At 34.6% G+C, this 18,218-nt stretch overlaps 3 protein-coding genes across 9 annotated transcripts; 1 reads left to right on the top strand and 2 right to left on the bottom strand.

Annotated features, from left to right (window-relative positions):
- The first annotated feature begins 272 nt into the window (after window positions 1–272).
- Window positions 273–9,423, top strand: PIG-S (phosphatidylinositol glycan anchor biosynthesis class S). Its single transcript, XM_017900509.1, has 10 exons — window positions 273–527; window positions 608–692; window positions 7,178–7,408; window positions 7,477–7,674; window positions 7,742–7,960; window positions 8,053–8,241; window positions 8,318–8,456; window positions 8,564–8,705; window positions 8,847–9,193; window positions 9,282–9,423. Exons 2-10 carry the CDS (start codon window positions 647–649, stop codon window positions 9,421–9,423), a joined length of 1,653 nt encoding a protein of 550 aa, XP_017755998.1. The 5' UTR covers window positions 273–527; window positions 608–646.
- Window positions 807–5,657, bottom strand: LOC108547847 (I'm not dead yet). Of its 3 annotated transcripts, none has more exons than XM_017900534.1 (10): window positions 5,355–5,657; window positions 3,867–3,951; window positions 3,550–3,667; window positions 3,075–3,346; window positions 2,762–2,876; window positions 2,602–2,663; window positions 2,306–2,431; window positions 1,883–2,212; window positions 1,310–1,688; window positions 953–1,204 (listed from the first exon to the last, which is right to left on the bottom strand). In XM_017900534.1, exons 2-10 carry the CDS (start codon window positions 3,920–3,922, stop codon window positions 953–955), a joined length of 1,710 nt encoding a protein of 569 aa, XP_017756023.1. In that variant the 5' UTR covers window positions 3,923–3,951; window positions 5,355–5,657. The 3 variants fall into 3 exon arrangements, with proteins under 3 accessions (XP_017756024.1, XP_017756023.1, XP_017756022.1); XM_017900533.1 differs by having other exon boundaries at window positions 5,441–5,657; XM_017900535.1 differs by lacking the exon at window positions 5,355–5,657 and having other exon boundaries at window positions 807–1,204; window positions 3,867–3,922.
- Window positions 9,424–12,277: 2,854 nt separating the features above from the next.
- Window positions 12,278–17,190, bottom strand: LOC108547848 (uncharacterized). Of its 5 annotated transcripts, none has more exons than XM_017900539.1 (14): window positions 16,106–17,190; window positions 15,719–15,867; window positions 15,476–15,636; window positions 14,918–14,991; window positions 14,732–14,841; window positions 14,426–14,640; window positions 14,238–14,346; window positions 14,014–14,108; window positions 13,863–13,926; window positions 13,675–13,753; window positions 13,413–13,550; window positions 13,050–13,155; window positions 12,733–12,961; window positions 12,278–12,530 (listed from the first exon to the last, which is right to left on the bottom strand). In XM_017900539.1, the coding sequence occupies exons 2-14, from the start codon at window positions 15,743–15,745 to the stop codon at window positions 12,390–12,392; spliced, it is 1,548 nt and encodes a 515-aa protein (XP_017756028.1). In that variant the 5' UTR covers window positions 15,746–15,867; window positions 16,106–17,190; the 3' UTR covers window positions 12,278–12,389. The 5 variants fall into 5 exon arrangements, with proteins under 5 accessions (XP_017756028.1, XP_017756026.1, XP_017756027.1 ...); XM_017900537.1 differs by having other exon boundaries at window positions 13,323–13,550; window positions 16,106–17,188; XM_017900538.1 differs by having other exon boundaries at window positions 13,323–13,550; window positions 16,186–17,188.
- Between the last annotated feature and the right edge of the window lie 1,028 nt (window positions 17,191–18,218).

The following is an 18,218-nucleotide window of genomic DNA, read 5'->3' as shown; positions in this document are numbered from 1 at the left end:
TTGTATTAATGTAAAAGCACTAAACATATGTTTTATCTGATTGATAGATAATTCATACTGTAAACTATAAAAACACAAGTTAATTGTTTGTTACTGTTTTATTTCATCACGTGCTATATAAGCAGTTTCACCAACTATCTTGAATCAAAAAGAACGCCAAATACGAGTTGCGACGTCCCCACCTTCACCTTTGCAGGTGTCACCATCCCCACGCCTATGCTATATCATTCCCTACTCCAACACCATTTCCCCCACTTACCTTTTGAGAATAGAGAATTGTAGCGCATGCCTCGCAGCTCCGCTTGTAAACGACATATTGAAGCGTTCTCATGAACTATTAGAAGGAAAATGAATGTATTGAGCAAGGAACAAATTATTTTTGGTTAACTAATATTTAATTGATTTGTTTCGTCTTTAAGTATTACGGTATCAGTGTTATCAGTTTACTATAAAAATGTGTTTGTATTAATAAGACAATGCGAGGAAAATTTTGTTTGTTATATTGACAAATATACGCACAATTTCTGGTTGGTTAAGTTTTTCGATATTGTTCAATTGTGAATTTTTATAGAATGCTACATCTACTAATATAATTTACGTTTTTTAGCGATAAGCGTTGATTAGAAGGAAACAAAGTGAATGCAATATGAGTGAAGAAGGAATTACTATAAGTTATGACTCAGCCATAGATGGTAAGTTACTTTATTGATTCATTTGGTTTCCGTGTTTGTTTTCTCAATATAATATTATGTAGTTGGCATATTGGATAATTAATGACTATTATAGGAATACTTTTTTATGTCAAATTAAATGTTTGCCAAACATTATTTATAACATCAGTTCATGACTACTGACTAACTGTATCTGGTATCTGTTCGAATGTTGATTGAATTGTAATGGCACGTTATAGGTAAAAATGAATTAAATGTAATAATGAAGTGCTCAACAAGTTTTAAGTTGCCCAATCAGGAAACTCGGATAGACTAAAGATGTATGTACCCCAAGTAGAGAATGCAATTATCGTGATGAGAAGCGTTATAACACTAGGACCTATTCCAGCTATTGCAAAATCTCTTGTTTTTATATGTCCTGCTGCAGTTGCTATCGCATTTGGTGGTGTGCCTACTGGCAGATGGAATGAAAAGGAGCAACATAATGAAGCTGGTAGCATCAAGTACAATGGGTGTATTCGTAAAGCGACACACTGAAACAATCAGTATAAATATGTAGTACTAATGCATATTACACATAACATAAAAATGAAATAGGAAGAGATACGAAAAAAGGATTTATCACCAGGATTTCTTACCATTTCTGCCAAAACAGGTAAGATAATGTTTGCAACGGCAACATTAGAGGTCAATTCTGTCACAGTTTCCGCAAATACGCAAACGATAAATAGTATTGCAAGTGGATTTATCGATTGCAAAGCAGTTAAAGCATTTCCTAGAATAGAGGAGAGATTGGAACTGATGCTGCCAGCTGAGATGGCGAAACCACCACCCAAAACTAAGATCAAACTCCAATGCATCTTCTGATTTATCATTTTCCAAGTAATCATGCCAGGCGATGACTTGTTTGGGCGCTTAACAGGGTCCTGGTCGAACGATCGAAGAAAATCGAGTTTGGATGGCAATATAAAGAAGAGAATGGTAACACACGCAGCCGCTGTAGAGTCTTTAACGTGTCTGCAAAGAACTACATTTGTCGCGCATATATTGTTGAAATAAATCTGCGTTTTGTAGCAAAATGCTACAAGAATGACAAGAAAGAGAAGAAAGAAGGTATAAACAAAAGATATACTGGAAAAGAAAGAGGAAAGGAAGGAATAAAAGCGATGCTTAAATAAAAGTTATTGAAGAAATAAAAAAAAGATACATACAAACTAGTAATGTAAGTTGGCCAACCCCGTACGAATCCGGGACTTCTGAAAAACCATAGTAATACGACTATGATAAAGAGGACGCCGACGGAAGATTCATGCCACGTAATCGAACCGAGTTCTTTATATTTTTTCTCAATTACGCTTGCTGCAACTTTCTCTCCTTGTGTGCCAATATTAATAGCTTGAGCATCTTTGCTTTTTGATCTAAACATTCCCATGTACAATACTTGAAGCCAAACCCATGTAAGGAAGCCCATTAGGAGCATAGGTGGTACTGAATAAAGCATCCACGATGTTAGACTAATACCGGAGCTGTTTGGGAATCGTCTGCAATATACGTAAACGATTACTTTTTTTTCTTACTCATTGTATTTTATCATTTCATCAATGGATAGTGTATCGTTTATCGAAATCCCTTACCTCTCGTAGAATCCTTTTAAGGTCAAGTTGGTGCCAGTACCAACCAACGTACCTATGCCACCAATACTAGAAGCGTACGCCGTTACGAGATAATAGACCATGGTAATATGTGTCGGTTTTTTCATTCTATAAATATTGCAGAAACAAGTTAGTTGACTACATATTTGAAATTTTCTTTTTGGCCGTTTCTTTGTTTAAATTTTTTGGTTTCTATTTGAAAGCATTCAAATTTTCCGATTTGATATTACTAATTTTATCAAACAGATTTATGAGGTAACAAGATTAAAATTACGCACGGTTCTGTATCCTCTTCAGCACAGTCATTTTCTTCTGAAACGAACATATTGCCTAAACCTTGCTGAAAGTGCAAAGGCAAGACAGTTAAAAGTTAAAGCCCAATCTGCATGGAATGTGATGATGATAGACTAAGTGCATTTCGAGTAATGCATCGCTTACCGCTTCAAGTTCCAGAAGAACAGTTTCAACAATGGGTAACATCATGGTGGTAGCAGCGGTATTTGAAATCCACATCGACAAAAACATAGTTACACAGAACAATCCCAAAGTTAATCTGTGGATTATATAGCACATTCATTTTATATTATGAATTTACAATGTGTGCCGTTACGTATAGTATACGTATTTTTTGTAGTACATTGAAGAGAAAAATACATGTATATGATACAAAAACCAGAAAGTATGCCAAGATAATGGACAAATGTAACACTATTTGGAGATAATGAAACGTATTTCCGGTATGTTGAATTACCTTCGATGACTGCAACCAATCATTTTAATGATCAGTAACGCGATACGCATATGCAGGCCAGAATTTTCAATAACAATCGCAATCACCATGCTACCGATAAACATCATCGTAGTATCGTTCATGTAGCAAGCGCAGGTGTCGCTGGTATTCATTATACCCATCAATGGATAGAGAACGACAGGAATTAAACCTGTGATTGGTAAGGGAAGTACCTCGGTCACCCAGAACATTGCCATCAAACCAACCACGTATAGACATCGCATCGCAACTACCTGTGTGCAATCGACAAGTAATTTTTACCGTATGACTATGCGACACAGCGAATGAATATACGAATAAATATAAGTACAAAGAATGAAAAAGAGCATAGGTAAAATAAAGAAATATTAAAGAGAGAAAAAATACAAAGACAAAAGTAGATAACAGCAATAGTAAAAATCTTTAACTAACGTAAAAAGGTACTATTGGAACGAACCTTGGTAGTTTCGACGATAATGATAGGTAACAGAATCAGAGGCCATAATATAATCACGAGTGATTTCCAGTAAATCGATATAAACTGTATCAACAGTCTGCCAAAAACGTCAGTCTTTCTGAAAAAGTCATATTAGCCAAAGGTATATCAGTCTTATCCACAATTGATATGGATAACGATGAAGAGGAAAGGGGAAAGAGGAACGGAGAAATGAAAGAAAAACGAGAATGAAAGATAAAGGAAAAGTACATCGATAAATGATAATTGACTGTGAATTGACAAACATTCAACATTGGCTATGTAGAAGAGCTGCGTACCTTCTGCTCATGGGATCGGTGATTTCCGGGTATAAATCGTCGGGTTGTGTAACCATTGTTTTTTATCCAACCAAAAGCCATGTACCTAGAAAAGAAAGCGAAACGTATACATACATCTGTGGAACGTTTCTTTACCGAATCGAGAAAATGAAAGGTTGAATGATTCGTAGCGAATGATTGGGGCGCGAACGCTAGTTGGCGCTAGGAGCCACAACGGGCGATACATCACGATCGAGTATTTTAACTGGTGTTTCACATTATGGTATTGAAATTAGGTTAATGATGGGTCGATATTCGGGTAATATCGGTGATTTCAAAATCGAAGCTAAATATATATTGTTTCCTCATAATTTAATCGGCACACGTCTATATAAAGAGTTGCGTAACGATTCTTTGCGACTACCCCTGACCTCCTCACTGGTCTCTCCTTTTGTACGGCATGTTCGGATTACGGACTAAGTAATTTCACTAAGCGACACCGAACGAGATTGACCTCGAAGGTCCCGCGCGATGGGTCATCTAACCCTGCCGTCCATTTTATGTATTCGTCGTCCAATTTTGCTCTTCCATTTTGCTAACCGTGTATGCACTGTCGTTTTCAAATGGATTCTGCTTTAGTGCTTTATCGTACTACGATATCTCGGCAAAGCCGTGATTAGTATATCGTTTCGTGATTGTTTCAAAAATTGAAAAGCAAATAAACTTGTTCTTCTGATGTCTCGTTTACGCTTCTTCCTTTTTTTACCGTCAAATTAAAAAGACGATCGAGACGAAAGGAGTGCTCTATCAGCAATAGAGCGTGTTAGCAATTATGTAGCGATCAATCAGCACGATATCGCAATCAACGTTTGGTATGCCTTTACACCGTCATGTCGAGTCCTTCACGTACGAACAGTCGGAATCGAAACATCTGCAGTTGTACCGGTTATTCGATTCAAAATCGAACAACGATCTACAACATTCGGCCCGATGTATATGCTTTTGTATCGATTTTTCTATTCGCGTAGAATGTTCCGGAATGCCGTAATAACGTGGTACCGCAAAGTTTGCGCTTTGTCTGGCAGCAAATCGGCAAACAAACCCAACGATACGGTCGATTTAGAAACAGTCAACATATATTAAGCTTTGCGTACCGATATCGCGAAATCGCGTGATCTGAGAGATCAGGGATCGGGGAGCAGAAACCACGAATCGACGAGATCCGGTATCAACGGTGTTCTAAAGCAATCCGAATTCGAGTTTCATGGAAGTTGATTTTATTATATTAAAAATTATTCGCCACCTTGATTTTCCCTCAATCCCTTGTACTTCTCGTCAACGAGCATGAATGGGGACAGGAGGCATTTAGGAAAATCGAGATCGGTGCACTGTGCAGTGGTACCGTACGCGTGTGGTGCAAATTAGAATCGAACAATTCGACATCGCGTACCCTAAGCAATGAACGCGACCCTAACAATGCATTCGAACATGAACGGGATCTTGAATCACCGTATTACAGGTGGTAACATCGAGGCTTTGGATGATGGTTGTTTTCCGCGCGTAGTTTCGCACACTGTCCCGAGAATGGATCTCACCAAGACAGAATCGAGTTCTTCGACTCTCTCGTGTTCCTCCTTTGGGCGCTGCACACACTTCTTTACCACTGCACGTTTCGCTTCAAGGCACACAAAATCGGACCTCTGACGATTAAACTATCACCCCTCTCCTTTAGTTCCCTTTCTCTTACTCAGCTATCGTTTCTTCTTTTCCTTCTCTTCCTTCTTTTCCTTCTTTTCCACCGCCTCCACCTCCTTTTCCTCCTTTTCTTCTTTTACTACTACTACTACTACTACTTTTTCTCTTTTTCTTCCTCTTCTTCTTCTTCTTCTTATTCTTCTTATTCTTCTTCTTCCTCCTTTTCTTCTTCTTCTTCCTACTTGTTTGGTGCTCCTGATGCTTTTTGCTTATACCCCTACTTTGTGGTTCGTCTTCTGCCTGTTTGGTTGGTTCTCCAATGACTGGTAAGTGAACTCAACGAAGCAGCGACTCGTGACAAACGTATAGTTCCCCGTCTCTCGACCTTGATACGTCGATGTCTTGTAGCAGGTTTATTCGCGAATGTAGACTACCGATCACCCACGTGGTATTTCATCGCGACTGATATCTTTTTTACGTCTTCCGAGATGTGCACGAAACGGAATTCCGACAATGTGAGGGGTACGTGTCGCGGGAACTGTAAAGAGCTTAGCGACTATCGCGAATCTCTCCTCAGCATCGACGCGAAGGGACAATGGTGAATTCGTAATTTCCCTTTTCTGAAAAGAGAACCTCAACGCGTCATTGGAACGTCGTGGTTGCGTCAATCGACGAACTGTCGAGAATCCTTCGTTGCTGTTAAATTTGAAAGAATGGGGTTCAAGTTACCCAACTGGATACGCATTTTAGTGGAGTAAAATAATGCACGCGTGGCGTTTAAATCAATTTAATCCCGCTAGTAATTAATTCTCCCGCTCCCGCCATCATTTGTCCTCGTGTTTATTACGTGACGCATGGTTCAAACGAACCGCTAAACTATAGTTGTACAAAATGTATGCCCCATCTCAAAACGCATCATCGCTATTTTTCCTATCGTTGATGGTTTTCGTATGTTTCGACGCATATCGTTGAAAAATGCAAAATAAACTGTAGATCGATAAAATATGCATGTAATGTTATTACATAGATAACGAAATGGTTATCGAGCCCTCTTGCATCTGAATCAGCATCGAACAGAATTGTTGGCATAATAGCATACGGTGAGTATTATGAGAAATTAATAAACGATCGTGTTCTGTTTAAATTCGAAAGTGATCGATGAAATAGGTATACGAAAGGAAAGAGAGATAAAGAGAGAGAGAGAGAGAGAGAAAGAGAGCTGAATGGAAAATTGAATTGGAATTCGTCGCGCGTTTTATAGTTTGTACGTGACATATATGCGGTGATGTAATTTGGCGCTAGTAGCCTGAAACGAAGATCGTTCGATTACCATTGACCGTGTGTACTACGAATTGGTCGCCGAGTTCGATGCGTTTCGACAAACACAAGGGAATGAACTCGTGTGAATCGCACCTTTGGACTCGGTTCAATTTTATTTTCAAGGTTGCATCGTGCGCGTATTTTACTTAGCATCGTGAATCAAGTTGTACGAGGGATGCATGTTGAAATAATAAACGAGAAGTTAGCTGCTTATACTGCTTCTCGAGCGTGATAGTTCATATACCGAAACCCGAATATAAAACGAGAAATATTTCTTAATCCCTTTCCTAAAAATAATCGTTTGTTGATATTTTCAGAGAAGTACAGAATTTATGCGAGCATATCCTTCGCTGTACTATTGCTGGGTCTCGGAGTTCCTCTTTGGTGGCATACCACCACGTTGCCGCGTGTCACGCTCCCTTACGATGGAATCGAGAAACTTTCCGATTTAGAAATCAACGTTAAAACCAAACTCGTCGTTGTTACACTTTCTCAAGATCGAAGTGAATCGTTGGTTCGCGATATAACAGAAGCTTTTCAAAATGCCAGTGAGTACAATAAAGGTTATATTTTCTCAACTTCTTTTTCTTTTTCTATTGAATGTACGTCGTTGTAGGTATTCATCGGATAGAGGTGGTTCATCATGTGATATCCAGTAATTTAGTAGCTTCTGCGTTTACACATCATGAACTAGAGAAGGTAGCCTCTATCTTTGATGTCGCTGTTGGACAACTTTTGCTTTTGGAAACGAGCAATTTGAACGACGCGGTTCTTGTCGGCACGAAAAGGACCATTTACTTTTCTACGGAAACCAGTAAGCAGCGAATCTTTCTTAAAATTTGTCATATTTTTCTCGTGATTACGACGTTGATTTTTTTCAGCTGCCTCTACTTTGATTCAAGTATTATCGGAATGGCTGTTACACGAAAAGTCGTTGGCTTTAACGAGAAACGCACTTACCGAACCGACATTGTACAGTTTAGACGAGGAAAACAGAAGGAGATTCCCGGCTAGTCCGGCTTACGACGTACTAATCACTGTTGTGAACCCTGATCCAGAAAAATTGAAGGTTACTTGGGATCTCCGTGCAATGACCGAGGGTGGGTAAGAAAGAAAATCTCATATCTTCGATAGTTTTTTTCCTCCGTCTTATCATTTTGCATTCTCTGTTGTGCTCATTTTTTATTTTTAGAATATATCGATCCTTTCCTCAGTGAACTTTCAATCTTGAGTAATTTTTCGGTCAAGTCGCAGTGGTTGTACTTACTCCCTTTGGATGTGAATCCAAAACGAGTACCGGACAGTGGGGTGTTAGGCAGGCATTTTGCATTGCCAGAAGATCTTCTACCTCAATTAATTACTCCATTAGAAAAGAAATTAGGTATATAATACGTATTTTCATTTTCTTACGAAAAGCGAAACAAAACGGTAAATTTTTTCGTCAAAACTTATTTTAGCATCGCAAGTCAGTCTCCGTCCAACAATCAATTTCGTCATCTATGCTGTTCCATGTGATAATGCACCATTGCATATTTATACGCGTTCCGGCCATCGATCAAAAATTGTCGCTAATGTCGAAGCGTTCCTATCCCCAAGGTAATGCGTGTTTCATTACATCTAAAAGAATTTTGTTATTGAGAACCGTCAGTCGTTTATATTGACATTATATTTATTTTTGTTACGTTCCTTGATTTCCGCTGTAGGTGGGGCGGTGTAATGTTGATCAATCCACCCCTGGCTGCTTGCATAGTTGCCAACCGATCAATTGTTATAGTTCCCGAAGAAACTACCGTTGTTGGAACTTTCCTTACCCAATTAAAGCTTCTTTTAGGTATTCCCGAGCCGGTAATTATTACTTCTCCTATCTAATTATTCTGGTCTTATGCGTTTCTTCCGCTTTTTATTATTTTCATTTATAATAAAAAAAGATATAAAATGAACCCAACTAACATGATACTACAACAACGGTTTTTAATCTGTTTTCAGAAATTTTTAAATGGCGTTACTGCTGTTTCTTCATCGGAATTGAAACTGCGTGATTGGGAAGTTGATGCATTGCTACGTGTGCGAACAATCGAGCAGTTAACATCGGCAAAATTGACTTTGCAGTCACTTGCTCAACTTCTTCAAGAAATTAGTAACATTGTAATCACAGATATTGTAGGAAACAGAATAAAAACAGCTTTACATTTGGTAGAAAAATCGGCTGAACGGTTAAACGATGGCGATCTAGCTACAGGTTTTCTGTTGAGTAAAGAAGCGTTTGTTACCGCAGAAGCAGCCTTTTCTGATCCAACACTCTTTGCTCTGTTGTATTTTCTTGAAGATCAAAAGTAAGATATATTGATTCATGTAGAATACGTTATAATCATGATATCGTAATCTTTTCTTTTGCATCTTATTTTTTTTTTCCAATTTCAGATATGCTGTATATACACCTCTCTTTTTACCAGCCATGTTGCCAGTTTTATTTTCTCTAAAAAATATTTATTACTATTATTCATCCCGAAAAACCAATAATTCAAAGAAGAAGACTGCGTTAGACCAAAATAAACAAGAGTAAAAAGTATATTATGATAATGTTTTTATTGTTTTCAATGAATTCCATAATAATGTTTCAATTTTTCGTACTATCCTATCTGGATAAAAAGTTCATTGAATAAATTTCACAAATAAAAACGATATTTTTTATTGTACAAAGAATGTGTTGTTCAAGTTATAAAAACAGCAGAAAGTGTAAAATGAATGAGTGAGTGAATGAAAAAAGAAAAGGACTAAAAGGATAGAAGTTTAGAAGTGAGCAACAGAAACGGAGAAAGAGAAAGAGAGAGAGAGAAAAAGAGAATGAACTAAGTTATTTAAATTGTTTCAACGAGTGTTGAATGAGTTTAAAATGTTTCATATACAGCTATATTTCATTTTATCCTGCATCTTTGTCATACATAAGTAGAATTTAAGAATCACAATTTTCTGGTAATTTTTGTTATCCACCTATGTGTTATTGAATATATGAATTCCTATGATAAGGCCCATTTATATATTAATAGATTAATCTTGAAAGTATTACAAAGCAAAAACTAATAATATTTTGTCACTATATTTGTCTGTTCACTATTAGAATAATATCAAAAGGTTTTTTAGTGCAAATGTGTTTATATATTTTTTATTTCTATAAAAAATATAATTGTAATAATAATTATATCAGACGATAATTTAAATAAAAAAGAGGGAGATGACGTGTATGCATTAGATTTAAACTAACCGAAAATTGAAAGACGAATTTCTTTTTTATAAATAATTAAATCTCGATATGAAATTTCAGGAACTTTTCAAAATGACAAAATAATCTTTCAGCGTTTTATTAAATAAAATTAATCCAATGTTTTCTTTTCTTATTTAAATTAATTTCACTTTTTGTCTTCTGAAACAAGTTATTGACATTTCATTTAAGCTGAACAGTACAAATGATAGACAAGAATTAAATGTACTTGTTGAGAAATTGTTATTAACAAATTTTTGACAAGTATTTATCTCTAACTAACGAGACTTGTATAAGATTTGTGCGTAATATAGCTAGAGTGCAGATTGTTTCATTTCTTTTAAATAACTGCAGTTGTTCTCAGCTCAGTTTGTGCTCGGTTCGTCGGCATATATAAATGGACCTTTATGCGTCATAGTATGCAATATACGATACCTGGAAAAAAGCTTCTGCATCAAATACAATACGAAACTCATTAAAAACAGTAAGATTCTTAAGATGCAGAATATTGTTGCATAAATATAAAACATATATAAAAGTTAAATTAAACTGATCTAAGATAAATAAAAAGAAATAATAAAAACTCACATTTGTTATCAGAAAGAAAATAGTGAAGAACAGTAAAGTCATACAAAAAAATATTTGGTGTATAAAATAAAAGTCGGAAAGAAAAGTATTCGATAACAAATTTATGAAGAAATAAATATCTTGGTATTTATGTTACATAATTTTGTAATATTTCCACATACGTATATAACTGTCTTAATATATGTATATTGTACCATTTACGTTTTAAAATTTTTGCAATTTGTTGAAGGTATTTCTTTTCATGATAATTATTTCTCGAAATTGATTTTATTTTGTTTTATAAATATATATGTACACACACACACACACACGCATACACATATATTCATTATAATTGTAACAGAGGATGATGCAGAACAATTTTTTTTTATAAAATAACTAATAAAAAAGACTGATTAAATTTCAAGCAAAAGAATTCATAATCATTCAAAAAAATAGAAAAATTGATAACAATATAATATCATTACAGTAAAAGAATTGAAAATTACTTGCAACATAATAATATTAAGACAATGAAATAGTTAATGAATATTTTTAACTTAAATGAAATAGTATGTAAAAAAAAATTAATAAGTAAAGCCACAAGATGAAAATAAGGTTTGGGAAACAACAAAATTTTTGTAAGAATAAATTTCATTAACAAATTGTGAAAATGTTTTAACTTATAAAACCAGTGCTATAATACATGAAAGCAGTTATACAAAGCAATAAATGCAAATATTATTGTGTAATATAAATATTAAATAAGATTGTTTATTTCTTTTTAAATGTATGTTATCAAATACTTTTCTCCATGACTTTTATCAACCAAATACCTTTTTCATATAACATTTTATTTCGTCACTGTTCTTGTTTTAATAATAAACAAAAATTTGTATTGATTCTTTTTTATTTACTTCATATCATATTAATTTAACTTTTTCGTGTGTTTCATATTTATACAATAAGATTTTGCACTTTAAAATTTTTAATGTTTTTAGTTACTTTGATGTTATTGTGTTTGATTGAAACTTTTTGTCAAGGGTTGTAGTACAAAGTAGTACTAGATAAAGGTTTTTGTTTGTACACAGGTACGCGTCTTTTGTTCACATTTACGCTCACAAATTTAATACTATCGAACCTTTTCCACGCATTCTCATGCATACTTTTTAACAAATTCCAAATTAATTATCATTAGATCGTTAGAAACAGCTAATAATCTATATACAATACACGTATATCAATCCTCAACCAGTTACCAAAAGGTTACAAAATTATCGAGTTGAATCACTATAAAATGTATGTTCAACTACCACGAAAATTTCACTGAAATTTAAATTACTTTACTATAACTGACTCGATACGAGCAGATTCGTAATAATGAAACGATCCGTTGTGTGATGGAAATATAAATACTTCGCAACTCCAACAGATAGAAACGACGCTATTATTTTTCTTTGTTTCAAATTTGAAAATACCACAGTTACTACAGTTTGCATTTATCTAATTGAAATATGTACAATTTCGTTTTTTATTAATTCGATTAGTAGTTGAACATTATCGCTAACAATAAAAATAAATTAATCGGTGAATTGAAACGTTTACTCGTATGAAAAAAAATAAAAAAATAGAGAGGGAAAGAAGAAAAAGGAGCAAGGAGAGGACGGAAGGGCATGAGGAAAATCAAAAGGAAAAGAAGAAAATCAACAGACATGTTGAACTAGCAGTATCGCATGTTGCAAAGCATCTGCGATATTCTGAAAAACAGGTACACCTTCGCGCGTCGCGTAGTCCGACAGGTACATTCTTCCCCGATTGTAGTCTTTTATGGCTTGTTCGGTTAGCTAAAAGAAAATTCAATTTTCTATATAAACATATATAGTATCTTACTTAATGAAAATGTAAAGTATCAAGGAATAAGATTAATAGTGAAATATAAGAAACAAAAAATATCAAAGTATAAAAAGTAAAAGGAGGAGGTGGAAAAGTATATATTATTATTTTTATATAGTAATATATGTATAGAACATACGCAAAAACGCTCACCTTTTCACCAGAAACTACGCAGTCTTCGGGAAGCGTTTGAACGCACAGGACTAATTTTGCGCGTAATCCAATGAGGTGAGCTGCCAATGCCATTATAGTGATACCACGCGAATGTTGCGGTACGATCAATAATATAAACCGCGAATTTTTCATCCTCTGCAATTCTTGTGGCAACACCTTTACGTTGTACTCGTTCAGGCTTGATCGATATAAAGATAATCCAATACATCTAAAACAAGAAAAAATTTACATGTAAACTTACAATGAAATCTTCATAAGGGTGACAATCAAAAGAACGTTACATCTTGAATGCTCACTCGATCGAGGGTGCGGCGATTGTTTCTAACCAAAACTGATCTTTACCGATTACTCCAACGTACAAGTCTCTCTTCTCGGATTCTGGCACGAAGAAATTGGTCCAATCTAAAAAGTTGAACGGTCGAACGAATCGTACACTCGACTGCTCGAACGCTTTCGTGAACAATTAATCGAGGCACGAACGTCTCGTAACGACCTGTTTGCTAGTTCATACACGCTAACGATACATACGCTACTACAGATCGTGGGAAATTTTTGAGAATAAGAAATACCTAGGAAACGGTTAAAAGGTTGCACGATAGCTCTGCGAAGAAATTTCGACGCCTTCCTACATAATATACTCCAAACTGAAGGTATCTCACTTTCACAAGAGACGCCATTGCTTTTTGTCCTCCACGATGATTCCGTAGCTAAGGCACAAAACTGCTCAAAATTTATCCGTAACTCTGTTGGACTCCTTTTCGTTGGAAATCCATCGTCTATCAACGTTCTATATGTTTCTGAAAGCATATAAAAGTAAGAAGTATAGAAAACATTGTTAAATCGCAACTTGTTTTTTTTGCACCCGCGCAAGTTTTGCAATATGAGAAATAAAAGTTATTTAGTTATACAAGAGTTTATTACCCGATTTATTTACGACATTAAGAAGCTCCGACATTGATGGCACGTTGCATTTGACACTGGATTGTAATGCTATCCACGCCTATGAAATTAATAATGTAAAGTAAATGTTTAACAAATATATACCAAAATTAGTTTTTCATAAGCAATTTGTGCTATTCCATAGACATAAATATACTAATTAAACTTACTTCTACCAAGTTTACACTCCCACTATCGTTTATATCCATGGATTTGAAGATCTCTCTGAGCATACTAAAAAAAAGGTAGATTAAAATCGAATATTCCACATTATTACACTTACATAAATGTGTATGTACAGTTTCAGGGAAAAATCCTTACACCACATCCATTCCATTTTGACTAAACGATATTTTAATCGGTCTAATGCCATCTTCGGAATGCAGATCTTGCACGTTAATCTCCTCTCGTAGCACCTACGGTGAAAACAGAAAATTTCTGAGTAAAGACAATAATATAATATAATATAACTCGCAAAATACCGAACACGACAATACAAATACACACAATTTATTCTTACACGCTTTATCCACTGATATATATACCTTGGATGTACAATTCAGAGCAACCGACACACTTTCGAATATCGGTATCCTCTGCCTCTCCATCAGATATTGAAGTACTAGCAATCCATTCATCAGGTCATAATATTCTCTAAACAAAAATTTATCACGATATTAATTGATATTAATTTCTATACATAACAAATAAAAATTAAAAGAAAGGCACTTACTGAATAGATACAGTTTCGCCAAGTATCGTTTGACCTTGACGATACGGATAAATAACAAGAATTAAAGACTCGCGGCGTGTAACTGCTAACTGAGCTGCCTCAATGATGCCTGCGCTATTACGTGTTTGATTATCTATTACGAACAGTAATACTTTCGCTGTTTGTTTCGCTTCGTATTCTTGAGCTATCAATTCTGGTCCCCACTGTGACACTTGCTGAAATATTTACAATGAATTACTTACAATTATACCAACATAAATTATCAATGAATAAATCAAACTAGAATGAATATTAATGATCACGTACGGGATTATAATAAGTGATTCCGAGTTTTTGTAACGTCGGTATCGCTATTTCTGACCTCCATGTGGTTGGATTACAAGATCCACCCAGAAATACCTCATATGCCATTCTACCTGCAGAAGTAAACGTTATAAACGTGTCAATACACATAAAATTATACATACTCAATTATATATGTGCTAAACTTACTTGAAGCACTTTTGTTATTAGTATCTTTTCCATCACAGTGTAACGGACGAGTCGCACTCATAGAAGCAGCTGTTCTGGAATAAGATGTACATGAATTAATCAAGGTTTGATGAAACAAATAGTCTGTGATTTAAAACAGTATTATCACACTCAAACTACAAACATATTAATTTTTATTTGGTTTGCAAGAGGATTCGATATACATGTATTTAACTTTTTTTTTTGCATCTTTCTAATCATTTAGAAACTGATAACTTTAGCTAACTATGAAATATAAATAAAAGTTGAAATGGTTTTGGTTAGAGTGTGGTAATATTAAAATTATTGTATTACTAAATAACTTAACATATGATATATTGTAATATTAAACATACTTCCAAATATCAAATCCTTTCGCAACAAGGAAAAGCATGCTACGCTGCATTGTTGAAAAACTATTTTCTGCTTTGACTAATTACAACCAACTGTTTGATGCTTTAAGCCTGCAACATATGCATTTCATCTTGTTGCACAATTTAAAGCAATAATAAGTTGAAGAAAACCAAATATTTGCATTACCTTTTTCTGCACAAACGTGCCAATTCAATGACAAAGATATAAAATTCTTGGAGCATTATATAAGCATGAGGGCCAATAATCAAGTAATTTTTAGTAAGTCGCCACTCTTTGTATATTTGCATCCAGTATGCAAATAACAACATTACGTATGTTTCTTTCTTCTGAAATTAAATTATATATTCAACGAAAAAATTTATGATTTCAAAATGCTTAAAAAAACATGCTTGTAATAATTGTGCTTACATAGATTCTGTCGATATCCGTCAACATACGCTTGAACAGATACACAGGAAGACTTCATTGTTTAAAAAGATGTATGTTAGGCAAGAAATCTATGCCCATTTAATATATTTATCCTTTAATCGCCCAACAGAGGAGAATTTTGAATTTTCCTATTTGAAAGGAAAGTTATTATTATTTCTTTTCTCTCCTTTCTTTTTTGCATGCTGTGTTGTGATTATAAATTACACAATAAATGAAAAGAAATATTCGAATTCATTTTAATTTTCTATTTTATAAGTAAAAATATAAATGTAAAAGAAAATTACGATTGTGAACATATATTTGGAAAGTTTGAAATGTTTTGTTACTCTTAACAGATATACACATTAAAATGCACTATTTAATTACCTACTGCAGTTATTCACTGCTACCCACTGAGAACTAGCGTAAGTTCGCAAGGCGATGGAGAGCCTGTCAGGCACACTAACCTTGACGATAGTTCGGTGCTGCATGCCCACGCACGAAAAACATATGTGGTAAACTTCAAAGGGAAAAGCATCGATTTCGACTGCATTTCACGTGCATTCATTTACAAGTCTCAAGCGCGAATAAAAAAACGCGACAATCAAATTCAGATCTTTTGAAAAAATCAACGGTGAGAGATCTGATTGTGCACTCCCGCTATTGCTCATACTTATTTATACACCGTTATATTTAAAATGTAAGAACGTGTTGTCAAAGAGGCACTGCTGCGGACGAATCACAAATAAATTACATACTCGTGAACATTTTTTATCAGTGATATCGCGCACGATTTTATTACCGCGCGAAAAATATTGTACAGTTCGAAAGCACACTACACTCGATACATATCGAGTTCCCTCGAAATCAGCAACCGTCGATGAAATCACAAATCAGCGCCACTGTTGAACGTCGCGCTTCATATCGTTTTCCTTTTCCATTCTGTGAACCTTCTCTCTTTTTTTCTTTCACCCTCTCCTCTCTATCCTTCTTAGTTACCCTCACTCCTTCGTCGCGTCGATACGGTATCCTTTCTCCTTTTCTTACTTACAGCTAATTAGTTTCCAATTCCTTTTGATTTAAAGAAAAAAGCCACTACAGGCAAACAATAATTTTGTTTTAATGAGAAACGACACATCCAACATGTTTCGCGCAGTCGCAACGGTGATTCGGATATTTTTCGCCTCTTTCGTCTCTATCACTTCCCGCCACTAGTCTATACGCGTGTGTACACTACTGTAGATCGCGCGCACCGACTTAAGACCAGACTCGAGAATGACGTAAACCTCTAACAATGAAGAGTGATGTCACACACATCGAAGTTCGTAGAGGTTTGCTCTCACCGTCGCCATCATCATCGCCATCACCATCCATCCAGGGACTTTCGATTCATCGACTGTTTTATTGCGCATTTAATTCACAATATTCTAAACATTTATACCGTCGCGAATGTGTTCTTCGCATAAATCCTTTTTTTGCGTTTTATCTCTACGCAACAATCGAATAAAGACAGAAACGCAGCGATAGTGTAATCAAAAGCAAACTTTTCTCAATGGTTCGTGATCAGGCGTAAGATTAAGGGAATCATTAGGAAATGATTGACGTCATTGATTTATGCTATCTACACACATTTCATTTTGCGTTATACATATGTGTTTGATTTTCCTTTTCCTCCGGTAAAAATGATATCTTTATTGTAAATACAATATAGGTGTACCTTTGACGTTGTCTTTAATGATGCTCAACATTTCGCTTTCTCTGTTTATGGTTTATTCAAAATATTTATTCATTCCTACTTGATATTAAACATAATAAGATGTAATTTGTGAAACTGGGATTCTCTATTATATTCAACGCAATAAACATTATTATGGATTAAAAGTCATTCAATCGAAGTAAGAAAGAACTTTCTTCAATGACAAAGAGTATTTTTCAGTTACTTTATCGTATTTTAATCATAATATTTTCCTTTATAAAATTAAATGATTCAACTATGATGTCACTGCTTATTTGGATTTGTAAGTAACGTATATAAAACAAAGAAAAAATATTTCAACATAGATAAAAAGAAACGTGAATTACATATAATATATAAATTCTAAATAATTGAGTCTCATAAAAATATATTTACAAAATTTAAATTTTAGGTATATAAAATATATGGATTTGGAAATTATATGAAGTATATAAAATAGAATCGTATAGCTCGACATTCATTTTCAACAGGTGGTAAATTACTACAATCGAAATAGTATTTTGTCTTGTATGCCACAAATGGTCATATGACAAAATGTAATAAAGAAAAGTAGAAAACAATTCGACAAAACAACAAGTTACATATCAAAAGCAGATTTTAAACGTTAAATCTTCTTATTTTTGTTTAAAATTGGAAATTTTTAGAAAGATTATACATATTTGAGTATACACATGAAAATGCTGCTTTACTTCGTCACTAGTTTCACTGTAGTTTTTACTCTCTATATAATACATAAATCGTGAT

This window comes from Eufriesea mexicana, unplaced genomic scaffold (genome assembly GCF_001483705.2).
Source record: "Eufriesea mexicana isolate 0111107269 unplaced genomic scaffold, ASM148370v2 scaffold1303, whole genome shotgun sequence".
NCBI lineage: Eukaryota > Metazoa > Arthropoda > Insecta > Hymenoptera > Apidae > Eufriesea > Eufriesea mexicana.
This window is presented reverse-complemented; position numbering and strand designations above follow the sequence as displayed.

Bases quoted from the DNA above. Each gene is read 5' to 3' on its own strand.
- LOC108547847 (XM_017900534.1), bottom strand. From the start codon at position 3,922: ATGGTTACACAACCCGACGATTTATACCCGGAAATCACCGATCCCATG. The intron at 2,432-2,601 runs GTGCGTAATTTT...CAATATTTATAG, and splicing joins GCTGAAGAGGATACAGAACC to AATGAAAAAACCGACACATA. The intron at 1,205-1,309 runs GTAAGAAATCCT...TGATTGTTTCAG, and splicing joins TACCTGTTTTGGCAGAAATG to TGTGTCGCTTTACGAATACA.
- PIG-S (XM_017900509.1), top strand. From the start codon at position 647: ATGAGTGAAGAAGGAATTACTATAAGTTATGACTCAGCCATAGATG. The intron at 693-7,177 runs GTAAGTTACTTT...TGATATTTTCAG, and splicing joins TTATGACTCAGCCATAGATG to AGAAGTACAGAATTTATGCG. The intron at 8,242-8,317 runs GTATATAATACG...AACTTATTTTAG, and splicing joins TCCATTAGAAAAGAAATTAG to CATCGCAAGTCAGTCTCCGT.
- LOC108547848 (XM_017900537.1), bottom strand. From the start codon at position 15,745: ATGTTGACGGATATCGACAGAATCTAT. The intron at 14,992-15,475 runs GTAATGCAAATA...ATCTTATTCCAG, and splicing joins GCACGTTTGTGCAGAAAAAG to AACAGCTGCTTCTATGAGTG. The intron at 14,347-14,425 runs GTAAGTGCCTTT...ATTTTTGTTTAG, and splicing joins GGCGAAACTGTATCTATTCA to AGAATATTATGACCTGATGA.